The sequence below is a fragment of the Hyla sarda genome, chromosome 2 (assembly GCF_029499605.1).
Source record: "Hyla sarda isolate aHylSar1 chromosome 2, aHylSar1.hap1, whole genome shotgun sequence".
NCBI lineage: Eukaryota > Metazoa > Chordata > Amphibia > Anura > Hylidae > Hyla > Hyla sarda.
The window spans coordinates 118789903-118817876 of record NC_079190.1 but is presented as its reverse complement, the minus strand read 5'-3'; the positions used below and the strand labels follow the sequence as shown (position 1 = coordinate 118817876).

Here is a 27974-nt window from a genome sequence, read left to right as displayed (position 1 = left end):
GGAGCCATTTTCTTTATTAAATATTCAAAAAAATGTAAACAACCATATTACAAAAGGCCTTTAATTTTCATCAGTAACAACATATAACAGGTTTTTAGATCTGACAGTGCCCATTTAAAAATGTCATTTTTTGGCCATGGAATCAAGAGAAATAAGAAATATATAAAGGAAGGACTTCTACTTATAATCCACTTCTGGTTTTGGTTCCAAAAACTGCAGTGATGCTTTAAAATAAATAAATAAAGTAGTTAAGTGGTGCAGGACACCTTATCCCCTATCTGAAGGATAGGGTATAAATGTCTGATCATGGGGGTCTGACCACTGGGCCTCTCCGCGATCTCCTACACAGTGCCCCGCTCTATTGCATAGAGAGATTTTCACTCCGTGCAAGGAGACTGTCATCCCCCGCATAAAGCAGGGGACAACATACCCCCCTGCATGTATCTCTGAGAGAGGCAGAGAAACAGGAACGCTGTATGTCCACCTCTCCCATAGAGATACATGGAGGGAGGTCCGCTTCCTGCAGTGGCCGACACAGCTCCTTCCCTGCAGGGGCGCCGTGCTGGAGATCGTGGGGGGCTAAGTTGTCCTGCACATATAACTCTTGTTACCAAAAGTCTTCTAGAAACATGTTTATTGGAACCCATCCTACATGCCAACATTTTTGCGCTGTCACCTGCTGGTGAAAAATTGAAACATGGAGCCATGGTTTGCCCCATAAGCTGGAGCTAAGAGCACTATTGTTCAATTGGAGGCTGAATACCATTGATACCATTCCCTCAGTTCAAGCCTTCTGAAGACATAAGCATCCTTTATAACCATTAAGCTCTATTTAATGACCCTTTAATGCTTTTAATAAATTGGCTTCGAAATCTGTTGCTTGCAAAATAGTAAAGGATAGGATTAACACAGCTATTGGAAAAGGCAACGCATGTAGTGAATGGTATTAATATACTTAGATTGTGAGCGACCCCACAATTGGTAATGATGCCAAATCGAGCTAACAATTTTAAGATATTCACAATGTGCAGTGGCAACCAGCTTATAAGGAAGGCAAGCACCATGGACACCACAACTGTTAGAATCTTATCACTTTTGGTTTTCCTCAGTTTACTCTTTGCAGACTTCAGAATGTTTTTAAAAATCATATAATAACAGATTCCTTGTATAATAAAAGGTATCAGAAACCCAACCACACACTTCAAAGACCCCACAAATACTGGCCAAAACAAGCTGTTTGGTGGGTACCTCATGCCACAGACAATGTGGTGTGAATGGTATGAATAGTATGTCTGTCGAAAGTATATTGAAGGGGTACTTATCACAAAAGCTGAACCCCAAATAAGAAGGGTAGAAATTTTTGCCTTGGTAAGAGTTCGTTTTTTGAGGGACTTCATTGGACGCACAATACCAAAGTAGCGATCTATACTAAGGCCAGTAAGCAGGAAAATGCTGGCGTACATGTTGACTGATGACATTGCCGCACAGAATTTGCACATCATAGAACCAAAGATCCATTTGTATCTTCCCAAAAGATCCACTGCCCATAGTGGTAATGTGGCAACAAAGAGCAAGTCAGCGATAGCTAGGTTCACAATGTAAATATTGGCCACTGACTTTTTGTGGAGGCAAGTCAGGCCCACTACAATGATCATGTTCCCAACTATCCCTATTATAGAGATACACATGTACAATATTGGAATAAGAACAAAATGATAGGAAGCATCATTCTTTAGGTGGGAACAGTTTGTCTGGCCGGCAGCACTAGGAGTCTGGAATATAACTTGAAGTGATCCAGTTGATGTATTTGAAGATAACAAATCCATGATGGGAGAGAAGATATTGTGTCCCAAGACCTGAAACAAATATATATTGAGAATTTATTTTTATGTAAAGACAAGGCAAAGATCGGGCTTCTGACACATTCTATATGTGAACCATATATATGTCACACCATAGATCAACAAATACCTCATATAAGTGGTTTATTACCTTTAGCTATATGAATCCTATTGATTGGTACATAGTAGGGCAGGAGTAGATATAGACAACAAAAGGTCCAGTGCAAAAAAGGTATTTAACCCATTAAGGACCCAGCCAATTTTCACTGTAGGACCCGGCCATTTTTTGCACATCTGACCACTGTCACTTTAAGCATTAATAACTCTGGGATGCTTTTACTTTTCATTCTGATTCTGAGATTGTTTTTCGTGACATATTCTACTTTATGTTAATGGTAAAATTCTGTCGATACTTGCATCATTTCTTGGTGAAAAATTCCAAAATTTGATGAATAAAATTGAAAATTTAGCATTTTTTTACTTTGAAGCTCACTGCTTATAAGGAAAATGGATATTCCAAATAAATTATACATTGATTCACATATACAATATGTCTACTTTATGTTTGCATCATAAAGTTGACATGTTTTTACTTTTGGAACACATCAGAGGGCTTCAAAGTATAGCAGCAATTTTCCAATTTTTCAAAAACTTTTCAAAATCTAAATTTTTCAGGGACCAGTTCAGGTTTGAAGTGGATTTGAAGGGCCTTCTTATTAGAAATACCCCATAAATGACCCCATTATAAAAACTGCACCCCTCAAAGTATTCAAAATGACATTCAAAAGATTTGTTAACCCTTTAGGTGTTTCACAGGAATAGCAGCAAATTGAAGGAGAAAATTCTAAATCTTCATTTTTTACACAGGCATGTTCTTGTAAACCCTGTTTTAAAATTTATTCAAGGGGTAAAAGGAGAGAAATCTTCCTAAAATGTGTAACCCAATTTCTCTCAAGTAAGAAAATACCTCATATGTGTATGTCAAGTGCTCTGTAGGCGCACTAGAGGGCTCAGAAGGGAAGGAGCGACAGTGGGATTTTGGAGAGTGAGTTTTTCTGAAATAGTTTTTGGAGGGCATGTCACGTTTAAGAAGCCCCTATGGTGCCAGAACAGCAAAAAAAAAAAACACATGGCATACTATTTTGGAAACTACACCTCTCAAGGAACGTAACAAAGGGTCCAGTGAGCCTTAACACCCAACAGGTGTTTGACGACTTTTCGTTAAAGTTGGATGTGTAAATTATTATATTTTTTCACTAAAATGCTAGTTTTCCCCCAAATTTTAAATTTTTACAATGGATAATAGGAGAAAATTCCCCCCAAAATATGTAACCCCATCACTTCTGAGTATGGAAATACCTCATGTGTGGACGTCAAGTGCTCTGCTGGCGCACAACAATGTTCAGAAGAGAAGGAGTCACAATAGGCTTTTGAAAAGAAAATTTAGCTGAAATGGTTTTTAGGGGGCATGTCGCATTTAGGAAGTTCCCATGGTGCCAGAACAGCAAAAATAAAAAACCACATGGCATACTATTTTGGAAACTACACCCCTCAAGGAACGTAACAAGGGGTACAATGAGCCTTAACACCTCACAGGTGTTTGACGACTTTTTGTTAAAGTTGGATGTGTAAATGAAGAAAAAAAAAATTTAACATTTTTACAAGGGGAAATAGGAGAAAATGACCCCCAAAATTAGTAAACCCATTTCTTCTGAGAATGGAAATACCCAATGTGTGGACGTCAAGTGCTCTGCTGGCAAACTACAATGCTCAGAAGAGGAGGAGCGCCATTGAGCTTTTGGAAAGAGAATTTGTTTGGAATAGAAGTCGGGGGACCATGTGCGTTTACAAAGTCCCCCGTGGTGCCAGAACAGTGGACCCCCCCACATGTGACCCCATTTTGGAAGCTACACCCCTCACAGAATTTACTGTAATAAGGGGTGCAGTGAGTATTTACACCCCACTGGCATTTGACAGATCTTTGGAACAGTGGACTGTGCAAATGAAAAATTACATTTTTAATTTTCCTGTACCACTGTTCCAAAAATCTGTGGGGTGTAAATGCTCACTGCACCCCTTATTAAATTACATGAGGGGTTTAGTTTCCAAAATGGGGTCCCATGTGGGGGTGTCCATTGTTCTGGCACTATGGGGGCTTTGTAAACACACGTGGCCTTCAATTCCGGACAAATTGCACTCCTTCTCTTCTGAGCATTCTAGTTTGCCCGCAGAGCACTTTACATCCACATATGGGGTATTTTCTTACTCAGAAGAAATGGGGTTACAAATTTTGGGGGGCTTTTTTCCTATTTTCCCTTGTGAAAATAAAAAATTTAGGGTATCACCAGCATTTTAGTGAAAACATTTTTTTTTTCTTATTTTCCCATCCAACTTCAATGAAAATTCTTCAAACACCTTAGGGGTGTTAAGGCTTACTATACCCCTTGTTACATTCCGTGAGGGGTGTAGTTTCCAAAATGGGGTCACATGTGGGTATTTATTTTTTTTCTTTTATGTCAGAACCACTGTAAAATCAGCCACCCATGTGCAAATCATCAATTTAGGCCTCAAATGAACATAGTGCGCTCTCACTCCTGAGCCTTGTTGTGCACCCGCAGAGCATTTTACCCACACATATGGGGTATTTTCGTATTCTGGAGAAATTGCGTTACAAATTTTTTTCCTTTTACCGATTGTGAAAATAAAAAGTATGGGGAAACACCAGCATGTTAGTGTAACATTTTTTATTTTTTTACACTAACAGGCTGGTGTAGCCCCCAACTTTTCCTTTTCATTTGGGCTAAAAGGAGAAAAAGCCCCACAAAATTTGTAGTGAAATTTCTCCCGAGTACAGAAATACCCCATATGTGACCCTAAACTTTTTCCTTGAAATACAACAGGGCTCTGAAGTGAGAGAGCGCCATGCGCATTTGAGGACTAAATTAGTGATTTCATAGGGGTGGACAGAGGGGTATTCTACGCCAGTGATTCCCAAACAGGGTGCCTCCAGCGGTTGCTAAACTCCCAGCATGCCTGGACAGTCAGTGGCTGTCTGGAAATGCTGGGTGTTGTTGTTTTGCAACAGCTGGAGGCTCCGTTTTGGAAACACTGCCGTACAATACGTTTTTCATTTTTATTGGGGAGGACAGTGTAAGGGGGTGTATATGTAGTGTTTTACCCTTTATTATGTGTTAGTGTAGTGTTTTTAGGGTACATTCACACTGGCGGAGGTTTACAATGAGTTTCCCGCTAGGAGTTTGCGCAAAATTTGCCGCAGCTCAAACTTCAAGCAGGAAACTTACTGTAAACCTGCCCGTGTGACTGTACCCAGTACATTCACATGGGGCAGGGCAAACCTCCAGCTGTTTCAAAACTACAACTCCCAGCATGTACTGACAGACCGTGCATGCTGGGAGTTGTACTAGCTGGAGGCACACTGGTTGGAAAACCTTCAGTAAAGTTCTGTTACCTAACTCAGTATTTTCCAACCAGTGTGCCTCCAGTTGTTGCAAAACTACTACTCCCAGCATGTACTGATCGCCGGAGGGCATACTGGGAGATGTAGTTATGCAACAGCTGGAGGTACGCAACTACAACTCCCAGCATGCCAAGACAGCTGTTTGCTGTTTGGGCTTGCTGGGATTTGCAGTTTTGCAACATCTGGAGGGCTACAGTTTAGCGACCACTGCACAGTGATCTCCAAACTGTGGCTCTCCAGATGTTGCAAAACTACAAATCCCAGCATGCTCAGACAGCAAACTGTTGTGTGGGTATGCTAGGAGTTGTAGTTTTGCAAGATCTAGATTGCCACAGTTTAGAAACCACTGCACAGTGATCGCCGAACTGTAGCTCTCCAGCTGTTGCAAAACTGCAAATCCCAGCATGCCCACACAGCAAACAGCTGTCTGGGCATGCTGGGAGTTGTATTTTTGCAAAATCTGGAGGGCTACAATTTAGAGACCACTGTATAGTGGTCTCAAACTGTAACCCTCCAGATGTTGCTAGGCAACTAACCGGCTTCCGTAGGATCCAGGGAGCCAGCCGCACATCAACGCCGATCACCGCCGCCGATCGCTGCCACCACCGATCGGTAAGTGGACCTTCGGCGCTGGTCCTCCTCGATTTCCCCGTTCTGCCCCACCTATTGTGCGTGGGCAGAACAGGGAAACCGAAAGTTAACCCCCGCCCCCGATCTGCTATTGGTTGTCGCTTCTTGACGACCAATAGCAAGGATAGGAGGGGTGCAACCTCACTCTTATCCCTTCAGGGGGATCGTGGGTGTCTTGGACAACCCGATCCCCCTTATTTTCCAGGTCACCATAGACCCGTATGACCCAGAATCGGTGCAAATCAGTGGTGTGAATTCGCAATTTGATGACCCCCCTGGACATTTGCGCGGGATGCCAGCTGATTGATATCAGCAGTCAGCCGGTCCCCGCCCGGCGTGCAGTGGGGACCGAAATTCTCACGGGTGTACAGGTACGCCCTGGGTCCTTAAGTACCAGGGTGTCAAGGCATACCTGTACACCCTGGATCCTTAACAGATTAAGCCCCTTTGCAGCTCAGCACATGATTTGTCAAGCAAAGGTCTCTTCTTTCTATTCATCAATGGGCATCCACGTGTTTGGTCCCCACAGTTCAAAATGTTAATGTCTATCCTAGCAATATGCCATAACTTACTGTTTTTTAGCAAAATTCTTAATAGAATTCTGACAGCAGTGTCAGCCACACTAACCTGAATACACAGATAGATAGTGCGGGTGTCTTTGTCTCTAACGCTGCTAATAAGGGAAAAATTGCAGCCCCCAAAAAAGTGCAGCCGTTCAGGAGATAGTAGTGATCTAAGCCAAAAACTGTTTTATGCCATCTGTCCCGTCCCATCACGGAGGAGAAACCTTTCCGTACAGGAGAGTGTATAGAAGTTTATTCGGAAAGTGTTTACCATTTGGCAGGCAGTAATTGTAGTGGAGGGATATTGATGGAGAGTGGTCCCCTAGTAGCTTCTTCTTATACATGCACCTGAATTGGAAGTCTATCCCAATCTTTAACCTATCTAGCACTTGGCTATTTTTAAGTCACTAAGGCTGGGTTCACATATGTTCGACATCCGGCATAGGTGAACTCGGCGTAGATCTCAATGCAACTGATGCCACAACTGATGACAAGTTGTTATCAGTTGTATGGCATCCGGTGTCCATTGTTTCTGTGTTTAACCATCCAGTGTCAAAATTGAGATGCTGAATGATTGTGAACTGTGCCATTCAAATGAATGGGATCAGTTCTAGCATCAGTTTCCCTCTGGTGCACGCTGGAGGGAAACTATGATGGACGTCGGATATAAGTGAACCCAGCCTTAGTGAGTGAATGGAGCAGCAGCTGAATGTGTGTGTTTCTGCACTATTCACTCTGTGAATAACAATCAGATACTTATCACCTGTCCTGTTGACAGGTAGTTATAATCTTGGGATAAATTCTGTAACATCAGTTGTCATACTGCATACAAATGAATACTACTGACATTGAAATTAGTGTTTAAATCCATATTAAGTAAGCTTATTTTAATTAAAAAGCCTGTTTGACCTATTGGGTAAAATCAATATATAGGCGCACTTAAAGATAATGGTGGGCTCCATTGCTAATAGTGCCAAAGTGCAGCTACAGAGGCAGCACATATCATATGTCGCTTTTTTAGTAGAAATTTGTATTTTTTTTCACCAAGTTAGATTTGAGCAGATTTGTGAAGACTTATGTTTTGTTACTTGTGTTCAGTTACATAAGTGAAATACATGTACTTCATTGTCAGTCAGCGCTGGTGCAGATCTTGTAGCTGTTGTACAATTTTAATTAGTTTTAAACATAAAGAAACGTTTCCGGCATGAGGCAAGTTGAATGACTCACCTCAGGTGGTGCCACCTGGTGTCAAAGTGGGACAGCACATCTGCCCTGGATCCCTGAGTGACTGCCGCTGACAACTACATGTGTATCTTTAGGGTGTAGTGACATGATGACATTGTGGCGTGACTTGCATCAGAATGCCAACATGCACTCTAGGCCTGAAGAAGAAGCCTAAGGTCTTCAAGAGGCAAAGAGTGTACATCAGCATCACGGTGCAATCGGCAAGTGAAGCACTATTAAAGGGGTATTCCAGGCCAAAACTTTTTTATATATATCAACTGGCTCCGGAAAGTTAAACAGATTTGTAAATTACTTCTATTAAAAAAATCTTAATCCTTCTAATAGTTACTAGCTTCTGAAGTTGAGTTGCTGTTTTCTGTCTAACTGCTTTCTGATGACTCACGTCCCGGGAGCTGTCCAGCTCCTATGGGGATATTCTCCCATCATGCTCAGCTCCCAGGACATGACATCATCATTGAGAAGTTAGACAGAAAACTTCAGAAGCTAATAACTATTGGAAGGATTAAGATTTTTTAATAGAAGTAATTTACAAATCTAATTGTAAAAAACCTGCATATCGGCGCACAAGTATGGGTATAGATGGAAAAATGCAGTGGTACTTACTGAGGATATGGTATTCAAATCACAAGGATTAGTATTGCAATATTGTAGTAATTTCTGGTCAATAGGATGGATCCCTCCCAGGAGGGAATAGCGGTAATGTTGAGGTATTGTACCTATTACAACAATTTGAATGTACAATATAATGGTTGCATTAAAAATAATAGGATATCCGTATAGTAGATATCTAGAGATAATTCAGCCAACAACTCACTTGTTGCAATGTTTGTTACACTTTCAAGAGTACATACACTTCACTTGTATTTCTCTTAGTGTATGCTTTGTTCGATGATGATCTGCCACTTTAAGGTGAGTTGCACTTTAAGGTGCAAGATCACCAGCAAGAGGACTGTAATACAAGCATCGCATCAAAGTACATTTAAAGTGAAAAAGAATATCACTACACAGCAACTCACCTTAAAGTGGAAGATCATCATCGAACAAAGCATACACTGAGAGATCAAGCAAAATCCAACGCGTTTCATTGTATCGCATAAACAGGCGGCACAACTCATCAGGAACTAGTGCCAGGTGACACTATTATAAACGTGTCATTTTTCTCACAGACAAAAAATATCATGTTCATAAAACATGGAGGTGTTGGTAAATATCAGAGAAATTGTGGTAAAGAGACCCGAGGTATATGTCCGTATTTGAAGTAGTCCGGACAAATAGTTGCATCCCACTATTAAACAGGTTGTGGTGTTGCTGCATTCAATGATCCTGTAAGCAGATATATAGAATAGATGTAATGTGGGGTAGAGTTGAGTGGAGAGGGTATATGTTTTATTGTTTGTAGGTAGGCACCTACCTCTTGATATGACTTCTGATTTGAATGATAGTCCGCTGCAGACAAAGAGCTTAGATTTGGACCTATTGATAAAATTAGGACACATAACTAAGTTGTGTATATGTGTATTCGCATAGTTGTAGGAGTATAGTCAGATGAACTGATATTTACCTCTAAATAGGTAGTGCTCAAGTGGGGTCCTACCAGGGATCTCGTAGAGGATGATACCCTATATATGAGTACACATATTATATAGTGAGTCGTGCACTAGGGAGGTATTGAGGGGGGGCATTTGAAAAAAAAAATACCAAGTGCCTACCTCAGTGCCATCCAGTATAGGGTGAGGAGCCCATAGATAGCATGGCCGAAGTGGTGGTCTATTCATTATAAACATGTATAGTCAATATGAGTAGGTTTAAAACTGGTTATAAACATATACAGGGTGGGCCATTTATATGAATACATCTTAATAAAATGGGAATGGTTGGTGATAGATATTAACTTCCTGTTTGTGGAACATTAGTATATGTGAGGGGGGAAACTTTTCAAGATCGGTGGTGACCATGGCGGCCATTTTGAAGTCGGCCATTTTGAATCCAACTTTTGTTTTAACAATAGGAAGAGGGTCATGTGACACATCAAACTTATTGGGAATTTCACAAGAAAAACAATGATGTGCTTGGTTTTAATGTAACTTTATTCTTTCATGAGTTATTTACAAATTTCTCTTTGTTTACAGCCATTGACATGTTGTTGAGGTTAACATGTGAGGAGCGGATAGAAATTGTCTTGATGTCTGGTGAATGAAGTAACCGGGTCATTGCAGCAGATTTCAATGCAAGACACCCTACGAGACCACCCATCTCCCATGCTACAGTTAGCAAACTGCTTGCTAAGTTTCGTGAAACTGGTTCAGTGTTGGATTTACCAAAATGTGGACGCATGAAGTCTGTCACTAATGAAGAAACATCAGTGGCTGTCCTAGCTTCATTCAGCAAGAGCCCACAGCGTAGCACTCGGTGCATGTCACTGGAGAGTGGCATTAGTCGAACATCCCTTCGGCGGATATTAGCTACTCACAAGTGGCACCCTTACAAACTCCAGCTACTGCAGCATCTCATCGAGGATGACCCAGATCGGTGCATTGAATTTGCAGAATCGGCAAAACAAAAATTGGAACAGGACCCTCAGTTTATGCAGTAGATTTTGTTCAGTGATGAGGCAAACTTTTATGTGAATTGTGAAGTTAACAAACAAAACCACTGCTATTTGTCTGACACTAATCCACATTGGATAGATCCCTCCAAGACTGTTGGAACACAAAAATTTATGGTATGGTGTGGTATATGGGGTACAAAGATAGTGGGGCCATTCTTCATCAATGGAAACCTCAAGGCCACTGGATATGCGAAATTGCTACATGATGATGTGTTTCCCTCTTTATGCACTGAAGCTGGCACGTTCCTTGAGTTTTTCCAGCAAGATGGTGCACCACCCCATTATGGGTGTCAGGTACGAGCATTCCTAGATGAGCAGTTTCCTGGAAAGTGGATTGGTCTTCGTGGGCCAGTTGAATGGCCCCCAAGGTCTCCCGATCTGACCCCCTTAGACTTTTATCTTTGGGGTCATCTGAAGGCAATTGTCTATGCTGTGAAGATAAGAAATGTGCAGCACCTGAAACTACAGATACTGGAAGCCTGTGCTAGCATTTCTCCTGCAGTGTTGCTATCAGTGTGTGAAGAGTGGGAGAAGAGGCTTGCATTGACAATCCAACACAATGGGCAGCACATTGAACACAGTGGCCAAAAACTTGTAAATAACTCATGAAAGAATAAAGTTATGTTAAAACCAAGCACATCATTGTTTTTCTTGTGAAATTCCCAATAAGTTTGATGTGTCACATGACCCTCTTCCTATTGAAAAAACAAAAGTTGGATTCAAAATGGCCGACTTCAAAATGGCCGCCATGGTCACCACCCATCTTGAAAAGTTTCCCCTCTCACATATGTACTAATGTGCCACAAACAGGAAGTTAATATCACCAACCATTCCCATTTTATTAAGGTGTATCTGTATAATGGTTTATAGTGGTGGTCTATGCATTATAGATATATATAGTCAATATGAGCAGGTGATAGAGCAGGTTATAAATAGATATAATCAAGATGAGCAGGTGATACCATAGTAGGGCATATGCATATAAGGTCAGGGCTTGGTAGTACTTATATATTGCGCATTGTCCAGGGGTATTGGGCTCCCAACTGGTGCGGCGTGGCACACGTGTGCCGTCGGCCCTGGTATTTATATTCATGACGGCGCTCGTGCCAGAGCAATGCGCCGGAAGTGAGGGCACTTCCGATGTGCAATGCACTCCACTGTCATTACTTATGTGCTTACTATTTTTCTCTTCCCTGTGTGGGGAAGCTACAAGCATGCCATGGAAACTGCAGACCTTCAAGAATTGCTGGGATTTGTAGTTTTCTTTACAGCTGGGAAAAAATTCTTCTTAAAGGTGTCCCGGTACAGGACCTTGTCCTGTCCCTTGTCTTAAGTCCCCTCAGTTAGCTCCTCCATCTCCACAGGGCTCTCTTGCAGGGCTTGCCCCTTGGTCACCTCATATAATTGTATTTACATGTCTATTATTTAATGTATAGGTATAATAAATGTATAGGACCTTCTCAGGTCATGTGATCTTCCGTTGTGCATGTACATAGGTTCAACAACCTTCCTGGGTCATGTGATGTACCCAGAGGACAAAAAGTGGCTGGCTACCCCAAAAGGGGCATCACCCGGGACATCAAGAATGGCATTACCGGTGATATTGTCCCCTCACCACCACACATGGGGATCCTGGGCCGAGATTCCGACTGAAGACCCAGATGTGGGTACTCTGGCTGAAGCCGCCTTTTCTTCTTCATCCAGCCCAGAGAGAGAGGTCCCCTTGTCCCAAGTGACTCCAGCCAGCGCATGCCCACGATCATCCCCTCTTCCGAAATGGGTGTTCTGCGATGAGCCTGCATTGATACAGTATATGTGGGACCATGTCCTTCCCCTGCCGGTGAAGACTCATCCACCGGTCCCCACAGCTGAAGCAGAAAGGGCCTGCAGTGAGGCCAAAATCTCCAATGTTATCGAAAAATTAAAGGCCCAGCATAGGGAGAGATATGGCCTGAAACGCCTCCCGTACGAAGTCCAGGCAGAGAGGGACACTAAAAATTTAGAAGCTCTGTATATCCATATGCTGGACCACCCACGATGGGTGAGGCACCCTTGGAGCGCTGACGCGCCACAGTGGTCAAGTTCGACAAGGCCAGAGGTTTTGGGACCCTCCTGGACTGCCAACACGGAGGGACCATATTGGTCAACAGAAGGGCCATTCAGCGGGACTACTTGCACAAAAGCTACCAGTCCCTGGAGCGAGGGGAGATTGTAGAATACACCCCAGTCAAGAGTCTGCGGGGTGATTGGGCTGTAGAAGTGACAAGACCTAAAGATCCAACACAGATACCCTTCACGTACTTCCCTTCGGATGACTGGAACGCAGATACCCACGGAATTAGGCCGATGAGGCTGCCTAACACAGCCTGTGAAAAGGAAATGTACCGAGTGCCCATCATGGATCCTAAGTATATGCCAAGGTCCCATTCTACAGCATCGCTAACAGAAGATGTGCCCAGGCCTACTCCCTCTGAGGAGGTGAGGCCTAAGCAACAGGCACCAATAGATGTGCCTAGGCGGCCTACTCCACGCCCGGAGGTGTGGCCTAACCAATAGGCACCGACGGAAGTGCCGCGGCCTACTCCATCCAAGGAGGTGAGGCCAGACCAACTGGCACCAACTATAGTACCAGTGGCCTCAACTGCTGTTATTAATGTTGTGTTGAGCGTGAACCTATGTGTGGCACAGTCGCGGCTCACCAATGTCTCTTGGGACACTGTCATAAATCCCATGAGAGAATCCCAACCTCGTGCTCCTCGCTACATGTCGCAGAGTAGGAAGCACGCTGATAGGCGAGGTTGGGAATCAAGAAAATTTCCTTTCTAAGTCATTATTTTTTTTGCTTGCCATTAACTGTGTGGTACACCAGTACCTTTATTGTGTTGCAGATTTCTTCAGTTTTGTAACCTGTTCAAGAGGAAGTGCCTGGCAGGACTATGCCAAGAAGTTCACCTGTTTAGCAATGTAACCGCCTTCCTAAGCTTGTGCCCCGCCCCTGGCTGAGAGACTCCTTGCCTGAGGAGATCCTAGTAAGTTTGCACCCGGCTCCGGCAACAGCCATGTTTTTTTAAGGACTCCATAATGCAGGTGGACTGTTGAGCCTTGCATGACCGTTTGTGTAAATTTCCTTATATTTATGAACAAAATGTTGCACCCAAACAGCAGGTGAATGTTGCCTGAATGTTTAAGTGTTGTGCTGCTGTCATGTAACCCTTATGTTCTGATAAATAAAAGGTCCGGTTACATAAAATGTCAACAATGTAAGTCATGTTATTGTACAGAATTATCAAATTCCTGTACACAAGTGCCTATTTCAGGTGTTATAGTGCTTACTTAGAGGTGCCCTCCCAGCTCCTCTGGGAATAACAATAAATGTCACCCTTCACTAGCACCTAACAAGGTAACATACCAATCAGGTATCAAGACTGACTCCATTCATAAACTCAATGTATACATAGGACAGTACATAAACTTCATTAGTGTACATTCATAAAATCTAATACACATAACCCAGAAAATATATCTCACAAACAAATACCAAAATAAGTCTTAGGGATTGTAACATGTTCAAAATCATCCGTACCACTGTTATGCACTAATGTCATGCACTAATATGTTCTCTTGTCTTTACGTGTAGGATGCTCTTCCTGGCCAGAAGGTATTCCTGTAGCTAACCAAATAATACACTTATCCAGAAAGGTAACAGTATGCTTAAAATTGTTATCTAGGTCTTAAGAGTTCTAGGGGTAAGTATGTAGTACCGATAGACCCTAGTAGCTAAGGCATTGGGCAGAAAGCCTCAGGCAACCCAATCTGCAACCAGTGTATAACGTGAGAAAATAATGGTATTGTATTGTGGTATTGTATCAAATTTATGGAAAAGAAATATAACAGTGAGATTAATTATAGTATGTAGAAGCATCACCGTCATTATACATACTTATAGTCAAAAGTCTGTCAGTCAAATGTCAAAGGTCAGATAGAAATCAAATGTCTAATGTCAATAACATTTTCAGCTATAGTTGAGGATGTTACAGCTAGTATACAATTAAATGTCATGCATAGCCAGTAGATGCATAGTGTCATAAAATAAGATAAAATGTAGATACTCCAAGGTATAAGACATATGTTCATCCTAGATTATTCATGCTGTTTGTGAATATGGATCTAGGTTATCCTGTTTGTGAATCAAACCCAAACAATCCTGTTAGTGTATAGTTTTAGAGCATGTATGGACATTACCTCAATGCACAGAGACTCTATATATATTTTTCTTCGTTAACCATCAGCCTGGACTTGGACATTTGTATTAATGCTCAGTACTGCATCCGGCCCTATGGCCATTCCGTCCCTCTACCTTAGGGGACCTACATTGAGGACGACTTGTCTTAACCACTTAAGGACTCAGGGCGTACCTGTACGCCCTGAGCCCCGTCCCGGCTGCTAACGATAGCCGGGATCCTGGGCTAACAGCGAGCGGCACCGATCGTTGTGCCGCACGCTGTTAACCCTTCAGAAGCGGCGATCAAAGTTGACCGCCGTATCTGAAAACGAAAGTAAACGCTTCCCAGCAGCTCAGTCAGGCTCCCTATGGGAGCTATAGCACTGCAAAAAAAAAGTGAAAAAAAAAAGTTAACAAAGGCCATTTAACCCCTTCCGTAATTAAAGTTTGAATCACCCCCCTTTTCCCATAAAAAAAAAACTGTGTTAATAAAAATTAACATATGTGGTATCGCCGCGTGCGTAAATGTCCGAACTATAAAATTATATCATTAATTAAACCGCACGGTCAATGGCGTACACGCAAAAAAAAATGCTAAGTCCGAAATAGCGTATTTTTGGTCACTTTTTATATCCTAAAAAAGTGAATAAAAAGCGATCAAAAAGTCCGATCAACACAAAAATGGTACCAATAAAGACTTCAGAACACGGCGCAAAAAATGAGCCCTCATACTGGCCCGTACGCGGAAAAATAAAAAAGTTACAGGGGTCAGAAGATGACAATTTTAAACGTATACATTTTCCTGCATGTAGTTATGATTTTTTTCAGAAGTGCGACAAAATCAAACCCATATAGAATAAAGATAATGGCCCTCATTTACTATTCTAAACCCGACCTCTTTTGTCAGGTTTTTTTGTCGCATCTTTGTCTGCGCCATGTCGCAGACATCGTGCGCCAGTCTGCGACACGATGCGACATTTTTTCCCGACGGACCCGATGTGGATTCTCCCAAACCCGAAAAAGGGGCGTTACCCGACATTTCTGAGCTTTCCCACGTATTTATTAAGGTTTCCAACCCGAATTTGTTGTATTGTTGTGGATTTTTTCCCGACAGCTCAGAGGAGTTGGAAACCAAAACCAACAAAACCCACGTGCGACAAACAGGATGCGACATAATAATAAATACCAGGGGAAAAAAGCAGTCGGGTAAGAAAGCAAGATAGAATTACAACCCGATTTTCTTAGTAAATAAGGGCCAATGTGTAATTTTGACCAAAAAATGCACTGCGTAGAAACGGAAGCCCCCAAAAGTTACTAAATTACATTTATTCTTCAATTTTGTCGCACAATTATTTTTTTTTCCGTTTCGCCGTGAATTTTTTGGTAAAATTACTAATGTCACTGCGAAGTAGAATTGGTGATGCAAAAAATAAGCCATCATATGGATTTTTAGGTGCAAAATTGAAAGCGTTATGATTTTTAGAAGGTGATGAGGAAAAAATGAAAATGCAAAAACGGAAAAACACTGAGTCCTTAAAGGGGTACTCCGCCCCTAGACATCTTATCCCCTATCCAAAGGATAGGGGATAAGATGTCAGATCGCCAGGGTCCCGCTGCTTGGGTCCCCGGGGATCGCTGCTGCAGCACCCCGCTATCATTACTGCGCAGAGCGAGATCGCTCTGCACGTAATGACGGGCAATACTGGGGCCGGAGCATTGTTACGTCACGGCTCACCCCCTCGTGACATCACGGCCAGCCCCCGTCAATACAAGTCTATGGGAAGGGGGCGTGGCGGTCGTCACGCCCCCTGCCATAGACTTGCATTAAGGGGACGGGCCGTGATGTCATGAGGGGCGGGGCCATGACGTCACGCTGCTCCGGCCCCTGTATTGCCCGTCATTACGCACAGAGCGAACGCGCTCTGTGCAGTAAAGATAGCGGGGTGCCGCAGCGGCGATCCCCGGGGTCCCCAGCAGCGGGACCACGGCGATCTAACATCTTATCCCCTATCCTTTGGATAGAGGATAAGATGCCAGGGGCGGAGTACCCCTTTAAGGTTAAGTAAAACCCACCTGTCTCAGCTGCACAAAGTGATGATCGCGCTGTGTCTGAAGACTGATGACCCTGGGGCTGGAGTATCGTGCCGTCATGTCCCCTCCCATAGACTTGCATTGAGGGAGCGGGGCTTGATGTCACAAGGGGGCGGAGTCGTGATGTCACAATACTCCAGCCCCGGGGCCGTGAGTCTTCAGACACGGAGCAATCATCGCTTCGTGCAGCTGAGACAGGTGGGTGCTGCATGAGATTGCGGGGGTCCCCAGAAGCAGGACCCCCGCGATCAGACATCTTATCCCCTATCCTTTGGATAGGGGATAAGATGTCTTAGGGCCGAAGTACCCCTTTAACAAAGATGGTGAGGCCCAAGTGGCTGCTTCAAGAGAAACAAGACTCCTCTCACCCCAATGCGTAGCTGTCTCTCTAGTTGAATGAGCCCTGACAGATAACAGTGAATTTAACCCTTCTGCTGTGTAAGAGCCCTTGATAGAGCTGTAATCCTTCTGACTAGAGAGGCTTTATTAGCTCTGACCCCAGGCCTAAACGTTGCAGAAAAAGAGCTTCAGAAATTCTGAATTCAGCAGACCTTTCCAGGTAAAGTGAAGATTTTTTCTCAAGAAACTTGTAACACTGGTAGAGCAATCATCTGATTAAGGTGGGAAATTGACGAGACTCCAGGCATCATCGTCAGACCCCCAGCATTGAGGAGGAATCTCAGATCCTTACAGGAAAGGCCTGAAGAACCCCCTTCTGACTGATGTGATCGCCACTGAGAAGAGAGTTTTTAAGGATAACATTTTCAAGGTAGATTACTCCTTTGCTTACACGGAGGTTCACAGAGATGTTTCTAAATGTTTGACAGATCCCATGACAGCGCAGGACTCAGAAAGAAGTATCCATCTTGGTAACAGCTCTAAAAAATCTGGAAATCAACATATTCTTTGAGAACAGGCCAGACAGTCTGGCCTTAATGGCGGTCAGATGAACCTTTAAATGGGCACTGTTATCAAACTTTATTTTTGATATATTATTCCTTACATTATTTAAAAACATATTCCTAATATATTTCATCAGTCAATTCTCTCGATATTTGTTTTTTTTTTGCCTTTGAAAAGCTGGCCACTAGGGGTCTCCCTCCTAGTGCCAACTGATGTCACCTCTGAATTCGGACTGATCCAGGCCGGGCATCAGTCCGAATTCAGTCAATTACCTACTGTTGTTATGTTTTGCTTGTGTTGCTATTAGTGTTACCAATATTTTCGTAAACACTCAGGGTTCAGAGGTGATTCCGAATGTTAAGCAGGTAAACTTAATTCGTATTATCCAGTGACGGAGAAGTACAGCTATCCTCAGATATGAGCATGTAATATTGGTCCATACAGATACGCATCTTGGAGGTCGATCTTGGTCATCCAGTTTCCTTGTTGGATGTTGAGTATTGCCGATCGGATGGATTCCATTTTGAACTTCCTCTTCATAATACATATAAAATATTTGTTCAGGTAAGTTAGGTCTATCACTAAACGCCAGTCTTCTCCTGATTTTGGTACTGCACTTCTTATAGTGCTCCTTTCTCTGTGAATGGCTGTATGAGAGCTTTGATCACCAGATTCCTCTAATTGTGGAGAAAAAAATTGCCTGGAGGAAACTCTCTTAGCTCTTGAGTTACCAGTCCTAAGCATACTCTAGGAAACCCTATAAATAACAGGCATTAAGAGTCCCATAGCGAGGCTGCTGTGTTTACGTATCTTGCACTGCTGAGAGGTCCGCAGTGCCAGAATTTAAATGCCAGCAGTGGCACCAAACTGATGCACTCTCTGGAAGTTCCTAACCTTTTTACTCGGGACTGCTGAGCGACGTACTTCCAGTCCAAGACACGCATTATGCTGAGGCTGCAGATAAGGTTAGAAGCTCGGGCATCCATCTCGGAAACTCCCTGTTACGCCGAGCGCTCCGGGTCCCCGCTCCTCCCCGGAGCGCTCGCTTCACTCTCCCCGCGGCAGCGCTCCGGTCACGTCCTCTGACCCGGGGCGCTGCGATTCCGCTGCCAGCCGGGATGCGATTCGCGATGCGGGTAGCGCCCGCTCGCGATGCGCACCCCGGCTCCCCTACCTGACTCGCTCTCCGTCTGTTCTGTCCCGGCGCGCGCGGCCCCGCTCCCTAGGGCGCGCGCGCGCCGGGTCTCTGCGATTTAAAGGGCCACTGCGCCGCTGATTGGCGCAGTGGTTCCTATTAGTGTGTTCACCTGTGCACTTCCCTATATCACCTCACTTCCCCTGCACTCCCTTGCCGGATCTTGTTGCCTTAGTGCCAGTGAAAGCGTTCCTTGTGTGTTCCTTGCCTGTGTTTCCAGACCTTCTGCCGTTGCCCCTGACTACGATCCTTGCTGCCTGCCCCGACCTTCTGCTACGTCCGACCTTGCTTTTGCCTACTCCCTTGTACCGCGCCTATCTTCAGCAGCCAGAGAGGTGAGCCGTTGCTAGTGGATACGACCTGGTCACTACCGCCGCAGCAAGACCATCCCGCTTTGCGGCGGGCTCTGGTGAAAACCAGTAGTGGCTTAGAACCGGTCCACTAGCACGGTCCACGCCAATCCCTCTCTGGCACAGAGGATCCACTACCTGCCAGCCGGCATCGTGACAGTAGATCCGGCCATGGATCCCGCTGAAGTTCCTCTGCCAGTTGTCGCTGACCTCACCACGGTGGTCGTCCAGCAGTCACAACAGATAGCGCAACAAGGCCAACAGCTGTCTCAACTGACCATTATGCTACAACAGTTACTACCACAGCTTCAGCAGTCATCTCCTCCGCCAGCTCCTGCACCTCCTCCGCAGCGAGTGGCCGCTCCTGGGATACGCTTATCCTTGCCGGATAAATTTGATGGGGACTCTAAGTTTTGCCGTGGCTTTCTTTCCCAATGTTCCCTGCATCTGGAGATGATGTCGGACCTGTTTCCCACTGAAAGGTCTAAGGTGGCTTTCGTAGTCAGCCTTCTGTCCGGAAAAGCCCTGTCATGGGCCACACCGCTCTGGGACCGCAATGACCCCGTCACTGCCTCTGTACACTCCTTCTTCTCGGAAATCCGAAGTGTCTTTGAGGAACCTGCCCGAGCCTCTTCTGCTGAGACTGCCCTGTTGAACCTGGTCCAGGGTAATTCTTCCGTTGGCGAGTATGCCGTACAATTCCGTACTCTTGCTTCAGAATTGTCCTGGAATAATGAGGCCCTCTGCGCGACCTTCAAAAAAGGCCTATCCAGCAACATTAAAGATGTTCTGGCCGCACGAGAAATTCCTGCTAATCTACATGAACTTATTCACCTAGCCACTCGCATTGACATGCGTTTTTCCGAAAGGCGTCAGGAACTCCGCCAAGATATGGACTCTGTTCGCACGAGGCGTTTCTTCTCCTCGGCTCCTCTCTCCTCTGGTCCCCTGCAATCTGTTCCTGTGCCTTCCGCCGTGGAGGCTATGCAGGTCGACCGGTCTCGCCTGACACCTCAAGAGAGGACACGACGCCGTATGGAGAACCTCTGCCTGTACTGTGCTAGTACCGAACACTTCCTGAGAGATTGTCCTATCCGTCCTCCCCGCCTGGAAAGACGTACGCTGACTCCGCACAAAGGCGAGACAGTCCTTGATGTCTACTCTGCTTCTCCACGTCTTACTGTGCCTGTGCGGATGTCTGCCTCTGCCTTCTCCTTCTCTACAGTGGCCTTCTTGGACTCTGGATCTGCAGGAAATTTTATTTTGGCCTCTCTCGTCAACAGGTTCAACATCCCGGTGACCAGTCTCGCCAGACCCCTCTACATCAATTGTGTAAATAATGAAAGATTGGACTGTACCATACGTTTCCGCACGGAGCCCCTTCTTATGAGCATCGGATCTCATCATGAGAGGATTGAACTTTTGGTCCTCCCCAATTGCACCTCGGAAATTCTCCTTGGACTTCGCTGGCTTCAACTTCATTCCCCTACCCTGGATTGGTCCACTGGGGAGATCAAGAGTTGGGGGTCCTCTTGTTCCAAGAACTGTCTAAAACTGGTTCCTAGTAACCCTTGCCGTAACTCTGTGGTTCCTCCAGTAACCGGTCTCCCTAAGGCCTATATGGACTTCGCGGATGTTTTCTGCAAAAAACAAGCTGAGACTCTACCTCCTCACAGGCCTTATGATTGCCCTATCGACCTCCTCCCGGGCACTACTCCACCCCGGGGCAGAATTTATCCTCTCTCTGCCCCAGAGACTCTTGCCATGTCCGAATACGTCCAGGAGAATCTAAAAAAGGGCTTTATCCGTAAATCCTCCTCTCCTGCCGGAGCCGGATTTTTCTTTGTGTCCAAAAAAGATGGCTCCCTACGTCCTTGCATTGACTACCGCGGTCTTAATAAAATCACGGTTAAGAACCGCTACCCCTTACCCCTCATCTCTGAACTCTTTGATCGCCTCCAAGGTGCCCACATCTTCACTAAATTGGACTTAAGAGGCGCCTATAACCTCATCCGCATCAGAGAGGGGGACGAGTGGAAAACGGCATTTAACACCAGAGATGGACACTTTGAGTATCTGGTCATGCCCTTTGGACTGTGCAACGCCCCTGCCGTCTTCCAAGACTTTGTCAATGAAATTTTTCGTGATCTGTTATACTCCTGTGTTGTTGTATATCTGGACGATATCCTAATTTTTTCTGCCAATCTAGAAGAACACCGCCAGCATGTCCGTATGGTTCTTCAGAGACTTCGTGACAACCAACTCTATGCCAAAATTGAGAAATGTCTGTTTGAATGCCAATCTCTTCCTTTTCTAGGATATTTGGTCTCTGGCCAGGGACTACAGATGGATCCAGACAAACTCTCTGCCGTCTTAGATTGGCCACGCCCCTCCGGACTCCGTGCTATCCAACGCTTTTTGGGGTTCGCCAATTATTACAGGCAATTTATTCCACATTTTTCTACCATTGTGGCTCCTATCGTGACTTTAACCAAAAAAAATGCTGATCCCAAGTCCTGGCCTCCTCAAGCAGAAGACGCCTTTAAACGACTCAAGTCTGCCTTTTCTTCGGCTCCCGTCCTCTCCAGACCTGACCCTTCCAAACCCTTCCTATTGGAGGTTGATGCCTCCTCAGTGGGAGCTGGAGCTGTTCTTCTACAAAAAAATTCTTCCGGGCATGCTGTCACTTGTGGTTTTTTCTCTAGGACCTTCTCTCCAGCGGAGAGGAACTACTCCATCGGGGATCGAGAGCTTCTAGCCATTAAATTAGCACTTGAGGAATGGAGGCATCTGCTGGAGGGATCAAGTTCTCCTGTTATTATCTACACCGACCACAAGAACCTCTCCTACCTCCAGTCTGCCCAACGGCTGAATCCTCGCCAGGCCCGGTGGTCTCTGTTCTTTGCCCGATTTAATTTTGAGATTCACTTTCGTCCTGCCGATAAGAACATTAGGGCCGATGCTCTCTCTCGTTCCTCGGATGCCTCAGAAGTTGAACTCTCTCCGCAACACATCATTCCACCTGACTGCCTGATCTCCACTTCTCCTGCCTCCATCAGGCAGACTCCTCCAGGAAAGACCTTTGTTTCTCCTCGCCAACGCCTCGGAATCCTCAAATGGGGTCACTCCTCCCATCTCGCAGGTCATGCGGGTATCAAGAAATCTGTGCAACTCATCTCCCGCTTCTATTGGTGGCCGACTCTGGAGACGGATGTTGTGGACTTTGTGCGAGCCTGCACTATCTGTGCCCGGGATAAGACTCCTCGCCAGAAGCCCGCTGGTTTTCTTCATCCTCTGCCTGTCCCCGAACAGCCTTGGTCTCTGATTGGTATGGATTTTATTACTGATTTACCCCCTTCCCGTGGCAACACTGTTATTTGGGTGGTCGTTGATCGATTCTCCAAAATGGCACATTTCATCCCTCTTCCTGGTCTTCCTTCTGCGCCTCAGTTGGCTAAACAATTTTTTGTACACATTTTTCGTCTTCACGGGTTGCCTACGCAGATTGTCTCGGATAGAGGCGTCCAATTCGTGTCTAAATTCTGGAGGGCTCTCTGTAAACAACTCAAGATTAAATTAAATTTTTCTTCTGCATATCATCCCCAGTCCAATGGACAAGTAGAAAGGATTAATCAGATCTTGGGTGATTATTTGCGACATTTTGTTTCCTCCCGCCAGGATGACTGGGCAGATCTCCTCCCATGGGCCGAATTCTCGTATAACTTCAGGGTCTCTGAGTCTTCCTCCAAATCCCCATTTTTCGTGGTGTACGGCCGTCACCCTCTCCCCCCCCTCCCTACTCCCTTGCCCTCTGGTCTGCCCGCTGTGGATGAAATTTCTCGTGACCTTTCCATCATATGGAGAGAGACCCAAAAATCTCTCTTACAGGCTTCATCACGCATGAAGAAGTTCGCGGATAAGAAAAGAAGAGCCCCCCCCGTTTTTTCCCCTGGAGACAAGGTATGGCTCTCCGCTAAATATGTCCGCTTCCGTGTCCCTAGCTACAAGTTGGGACCACGCTATCTTGGTCCTTTCAAAATTTTGTGTCAAATTAATCCTGTCTCTTATAAACTTCTTCTTCCTCCCTCTCTTCGTATCCCTAATGCCTTTCACGTCTCTCTTCTCAAACCACTCATCCTCAACCGTTTTTCTCCCAAATCTGTTCCTCCCACTCCTGTTTCCGGCTCCTCGGACATCTTCTCGGTCAAAGAAATTTTAGCTGCCAAAAAGGTCAGAGGGAAAAAATTTTTTTTAGTGGACTGGGAGGGTTGTGGTCCTGAAGAGAGATCCTGGGAACCTGAGGACAACATCCTAGACAAAAGTCTGCTCCTCAGGTTCTCAGGCTCTAAGAAGAGGGGGAGACCCAAGGGGGGGGGTACTGTTACGCCGAGCGCTCCGGGTCCCCGCTCCTCCCCGGAGCGCTCGCTTCACTCTCCCCGCGGCAGCGCTCCGGTCACGTCCTCTGACCCGGGGCGCTGCGATTCCGCTGCCAGCCGGGATGCGATTCGCGATGCGGGTAGCGCCCGCTCGCGATGCGCACCCCGGCTCCCCTACCTGACTCGCTCTCCGTCTGTTCTGTCCCGGCGCGCGCGGCCCCGCTCCCTAGGGCGCGCGCGCGCCGGGTCTCTGCGATTTAAAGGGCCACTGCGCCGCTGATTGGCGCAGTGGTTCCTATTAGTGTGTTCACCTGTGCACTTCCCTATATCACCTCACTTCCCCTGCACTCCCTTGCCGGATCTTGTTGCCTTAGTGCCAGTGAAAGCGTTCCTTGTGTGTTCCTTGCCTGTGTTTCCAGACCTTCTGCCGTTGCCCCTGACTACGATCCTTGCTGCCTGCCCCGACCTTCTGCTACGTCCGACCTTGCTTTTGCCTACTCCCTTGTACCGCGCCTATCTTCAGCAGCCAGAGAGGTGAGCCGTTGCTAGTGGATACGACCTGGTCACTACCGCCGCAGCAAGACCATCCCGCTTTGCGGCGGGCTCTGGTGAAAACCAGTAGTGGCTTAGAACCGGTCCACTAGCACGGTCCACGCCAATCCCTCTCTGGCACAGAGGATCCACTACCTGCCAGCCGGCATCGTGACACTCCCTTTCAGCTTCCCGAAGGAAATACTAAAGAGAACATCTGGTAAACCCTTAAAACTGCTCATTATAAGTAGCATAGCTTTCTGACAGGTGCAAAAGATTAGGAAAAAACAGATCTCAGTGACAGGTAAACACATGTATGAAAGCACCTCTGTCTCTTCTATCCATACAAGAGAAGAGAAGAAAATGCACCTGGTGTAAGGTGTGATATCTTCTTATGTAGGAACCTCTGTTCTGATTTGGTAACAGGGGTTTTATCTATTGCTAGATAACAATACATTTATTAATGGCCTGTGTCACTGCTCTGCTCCGTCTGCTTAGGGCGCAGAGGGGTGAAGCCAGCTGTCAATCAAGCCAAGGGGGCATCAATATGGCTGGAGCCACGGACCTGGTAAGTATATCTCCCCACCCAGGGCCAGGGAGACTTTTAACATCATATACTCACCATCCCTTGGGGCAAAAACATCCCCTGGGAATGGTGAGGATAAAGATTTTACCATAAATAATGTCAGGGGTGGACACAGACAGCAGAGGGCCCCCGTGCAAAGAATGTGCCAGCCCCCCCCCCCCCATAAGTCAATATTGTTCAGGAACATACCCTGTCTTTTACTCAGGTGGACCCCCATATGTAACTTGCTCAAGGGGGGCCCCACCCATATCAGTTGCTCAGGGGGACCCCCCAATATCAGTTTTTATTTATTTATTAAGGCCCCCCATATGCCGCAGCTCATTCAGGCCCCCCACATTAGGTAGCATAGTTTTCCCACATTAGGTAGCATAGTTTCCCCACATTAGGTAGCATAGTTTTCCCACATTAGGTAGCATAATTTCCTCACATTATGTAGCATAGTTTCCCCACATTAGGTAGCATAGTTTCCCCACATTAGGCAGCAGTTTCTCCACATAAGGAAGCAGTTTCCCCACGTTAGGTAGCATAGATTCCCCACATTAGGTAACAGTTTCCCCACATTAGGTAGCATCATTTCCCCACATTAGGTAGGCAGCAGTTTCCCCACATTAGGTAGGCAGCAGTTTCCCCACATTAGGTAGCATAGTTTCCTCACATTAGGTAGCATAGTTTCCCAACATTAGGTGGCAGTTTCCCAACATTAGGTGGCAGTTTCCCCACATTAGGTAGCAGTTTCCACACATTAGGTAGCATAGATTCCACACATTAGGTAGCATAGATTCCCCACATTAGATAGCATAGATTCCCCACATTAGGTAGCAGTTTCCCCACATTAGGTAGCATGGATTCCCCACATTAGGTAGCATGGATTCCCCACATTAGGTATCAGTTTCCCCACATTAGGTAACATAGCCCCCCCAACACACACACAGACACACATAGACACACTTACCCTGCCTGTGTGGGTCTGAGGAGGGACGTCACTTGTGCGACATCCCTCGTCAGACCAGGGTTGTCCCGTTGCACTATTATGCGCCGTGGCCGCTTTAGATCAGTGAGCATCGGTGGTTCAGCGCCACTGCACACGTGTGTGTCGTGTGAGGGGGACCACCACCCTTTCAAATGGCGGCAGGCCCCCTTACATGCTGGGCCCCTGTGCAGCTGAATCGGCTGCACAGGCATATGTCCGCCCCTGCATAATGCATTGCCAAGCGTTCTATATGTTAAAATCTAGTGCTTGGTTACTTTTAAGGAAAGTAAGGGGGGGGGGGAGACATGTTCTATGTGGAGCACAGCACAGAAATGTCCCAATTCCGGTCTGTTGCCTAACCATATTTAATTTCCAAGAAAGGAAATAAGAGCATCTGGTTACCCATCCTCAAGGAGAAAGACTTTTTTTCCATGGGGTACTTAAATATTCTTTGTATGTGATATGATAATTGCATTTTTATATAAATGAACTATGTCATTTCTCAGATCCACAGATGTTTTCTTCTAGTCCACATAGCCTATGCTGGCTATGACAACGAGCAATAATGTCATGAACATTTATTGTATAATTAATACTCCACTTACAGGAAATACTCCCATGTTGTCAAAACCGGTATAGGTTTTATCTGTACCCTAGGAGAACTGTGTAGTATCTATAGAACGGTGCTGCTCAGGTAACACTTTGTCGACAAAGGTCTCATATATATGGCTGTATTTTGTATTCTACAGATTTTGAATATGGCACTTATAGAAGTCTACAGGCACATACTGCATTTATGTGTTTTTTTCTTATGATTAATCAATTAAAAGGTACTCTGGAGAAAAAACATTTTCAAACCAGCTGGAGACAGAAAGTTATACAGATTTGTACATAAATGAGCCTTCCAGTACTTCTCAGCTGCTGTATGCCCTGAAGGAAGAAACCATGTATTATTTCCATTAACTGTGCTCTCTGCTTCCACATATGTCCGTGTCAGAAACAAGCATGAGCAAATCCCCAAAGCAAACCCTTCTCAGGACAAGTTTCTGACACAGTCAGAGATGGTAGTAGAGAGTACTGTGGTCAGACTGAAAATAATACATAACTTCCTTAAGGGCATACAGCAGCTGATAAGTATTGGAAGGTTTGACATAAAATAAAAGTAATTTGCAAATCTGCTTAACTTTCTGTCGCCAGTTAATTTGAAAACAATTTTCGTTCTCTGGAATACCCATTTAAATTATGGTTTAGGTACAACAAAGCCCTTTTATGCATGCTGTGCCCTCAGATTAGTACCACTCTTAGTTAAAGGGGTATTCTGGATAAGTACATTTTTAGAAATATTCCTAAAATACACGTTCTTCCTACTTCTGAGATGGAGTTGCCTAAGCAGTGACAGCTAGCTCAGCAAATCATTGCTGCAGCAGTGTCCCACCTTAGTCAGTGTCACTAACAAAGAAGAGTCTGGTCTCAAAAGTTGGAAGAAGAGCGATGATCGAGGAGCCTGAAGACGTCACAGGGGAGCCCAGAGAAAGCGGGTTTGGAGAGTATGTGTTTTTTTATTTTCATATTGGGTCCACCAACATTTCCAAAAATGTAAGTATCTGGAATATATGAACCTATGTAATCTTAAACAAACTATGTACCTTAAATAAACTGGAAGACATGTTTAAGTTGTGCTGTTATAACTTAGCTATAAAACAGATCAACAGCCTTTAAAAGCTAAGACCACAAGTTGAGAAGACTTGTGGATCATGGACTAACATAAGTGAACTATGCAGGTGCCTGAAGACTGCATATCACATACTGGGGTAACAACATTTATCTATCTATCTATTTATTTATTTATGTATCTATCTATTTATCTATCTATCTATTTTCCTCTCTATCTATTTATCCCTCTGAATATAAAATATACCTCTGTTAAGTATACATTTCTGCATACATGGAGGTATAAATACATATATGTGTAAATATAAGATATTCCAGAATAATTTTTCTAGGTAATATTTCTATATTGACATTAATTCCTGTTTATTACTAATTATGTTTAAATTAACTACATGTGTCCAGAGAAAATTGCACCTATTGTCATGGCGGCACATACACTTTCATGGAATAGAACTGCACATAAACATGTCAATTACACAATTAAGCCTTGTCAACTCCAAGCAAATCTAAGGTAAAAACCTACCTCTGAACCACTGTTATGGGTATGGAGATCTTGGTTGTTTCACGTTATTAGATGCAATCTTGAGACATCGTATCCGGACATATGACGGCATAACATTGTATGCCAAGTAGAAAATAAATAGAAGATGTTTATGATCAAGCTCTAGCATTTTTCCATATAGGAGCTACACCGGCTTCATTTTCTTCTTCTGT

The 27974-nt window shown here is 44.8% G+C and overlaps 1 protein-coding gene and 1 long non-coding RNA gene across 3 annotated transcripts in view; one reads left to right on the top strand and one right to left on the bottom strand.

Moving 5' to 3' along the window:
* LOC130355351 (uncharacterized) overlaps nt 1-27974 on the top strand; it is a 79123-nt gene that overhangs the window by 25006 nt on the left and 26143 nt on the right. The window lies entirely within an intron of this gene.
* On the bottom strand, nt 65-27974 carry LOC130355350 (type-1 angiotensin II receptor-like). Its single transcript, XM_056555393.1, has 2 exons — nt 27784-27974; nt 65-1856 (listed from the first exon to the last, which is right to left on the bottom strand). The coding sequence occupies exon 2, from the start codon at nt 1824-1826 to the stop codon at nt 822-824; it is 1005 nt and encodes a 334-aa protein (XP_056411368.1). The 5' UTR covers nt 1827-1856; nt 27784-27974; the 3' UTR covers nt 65-821.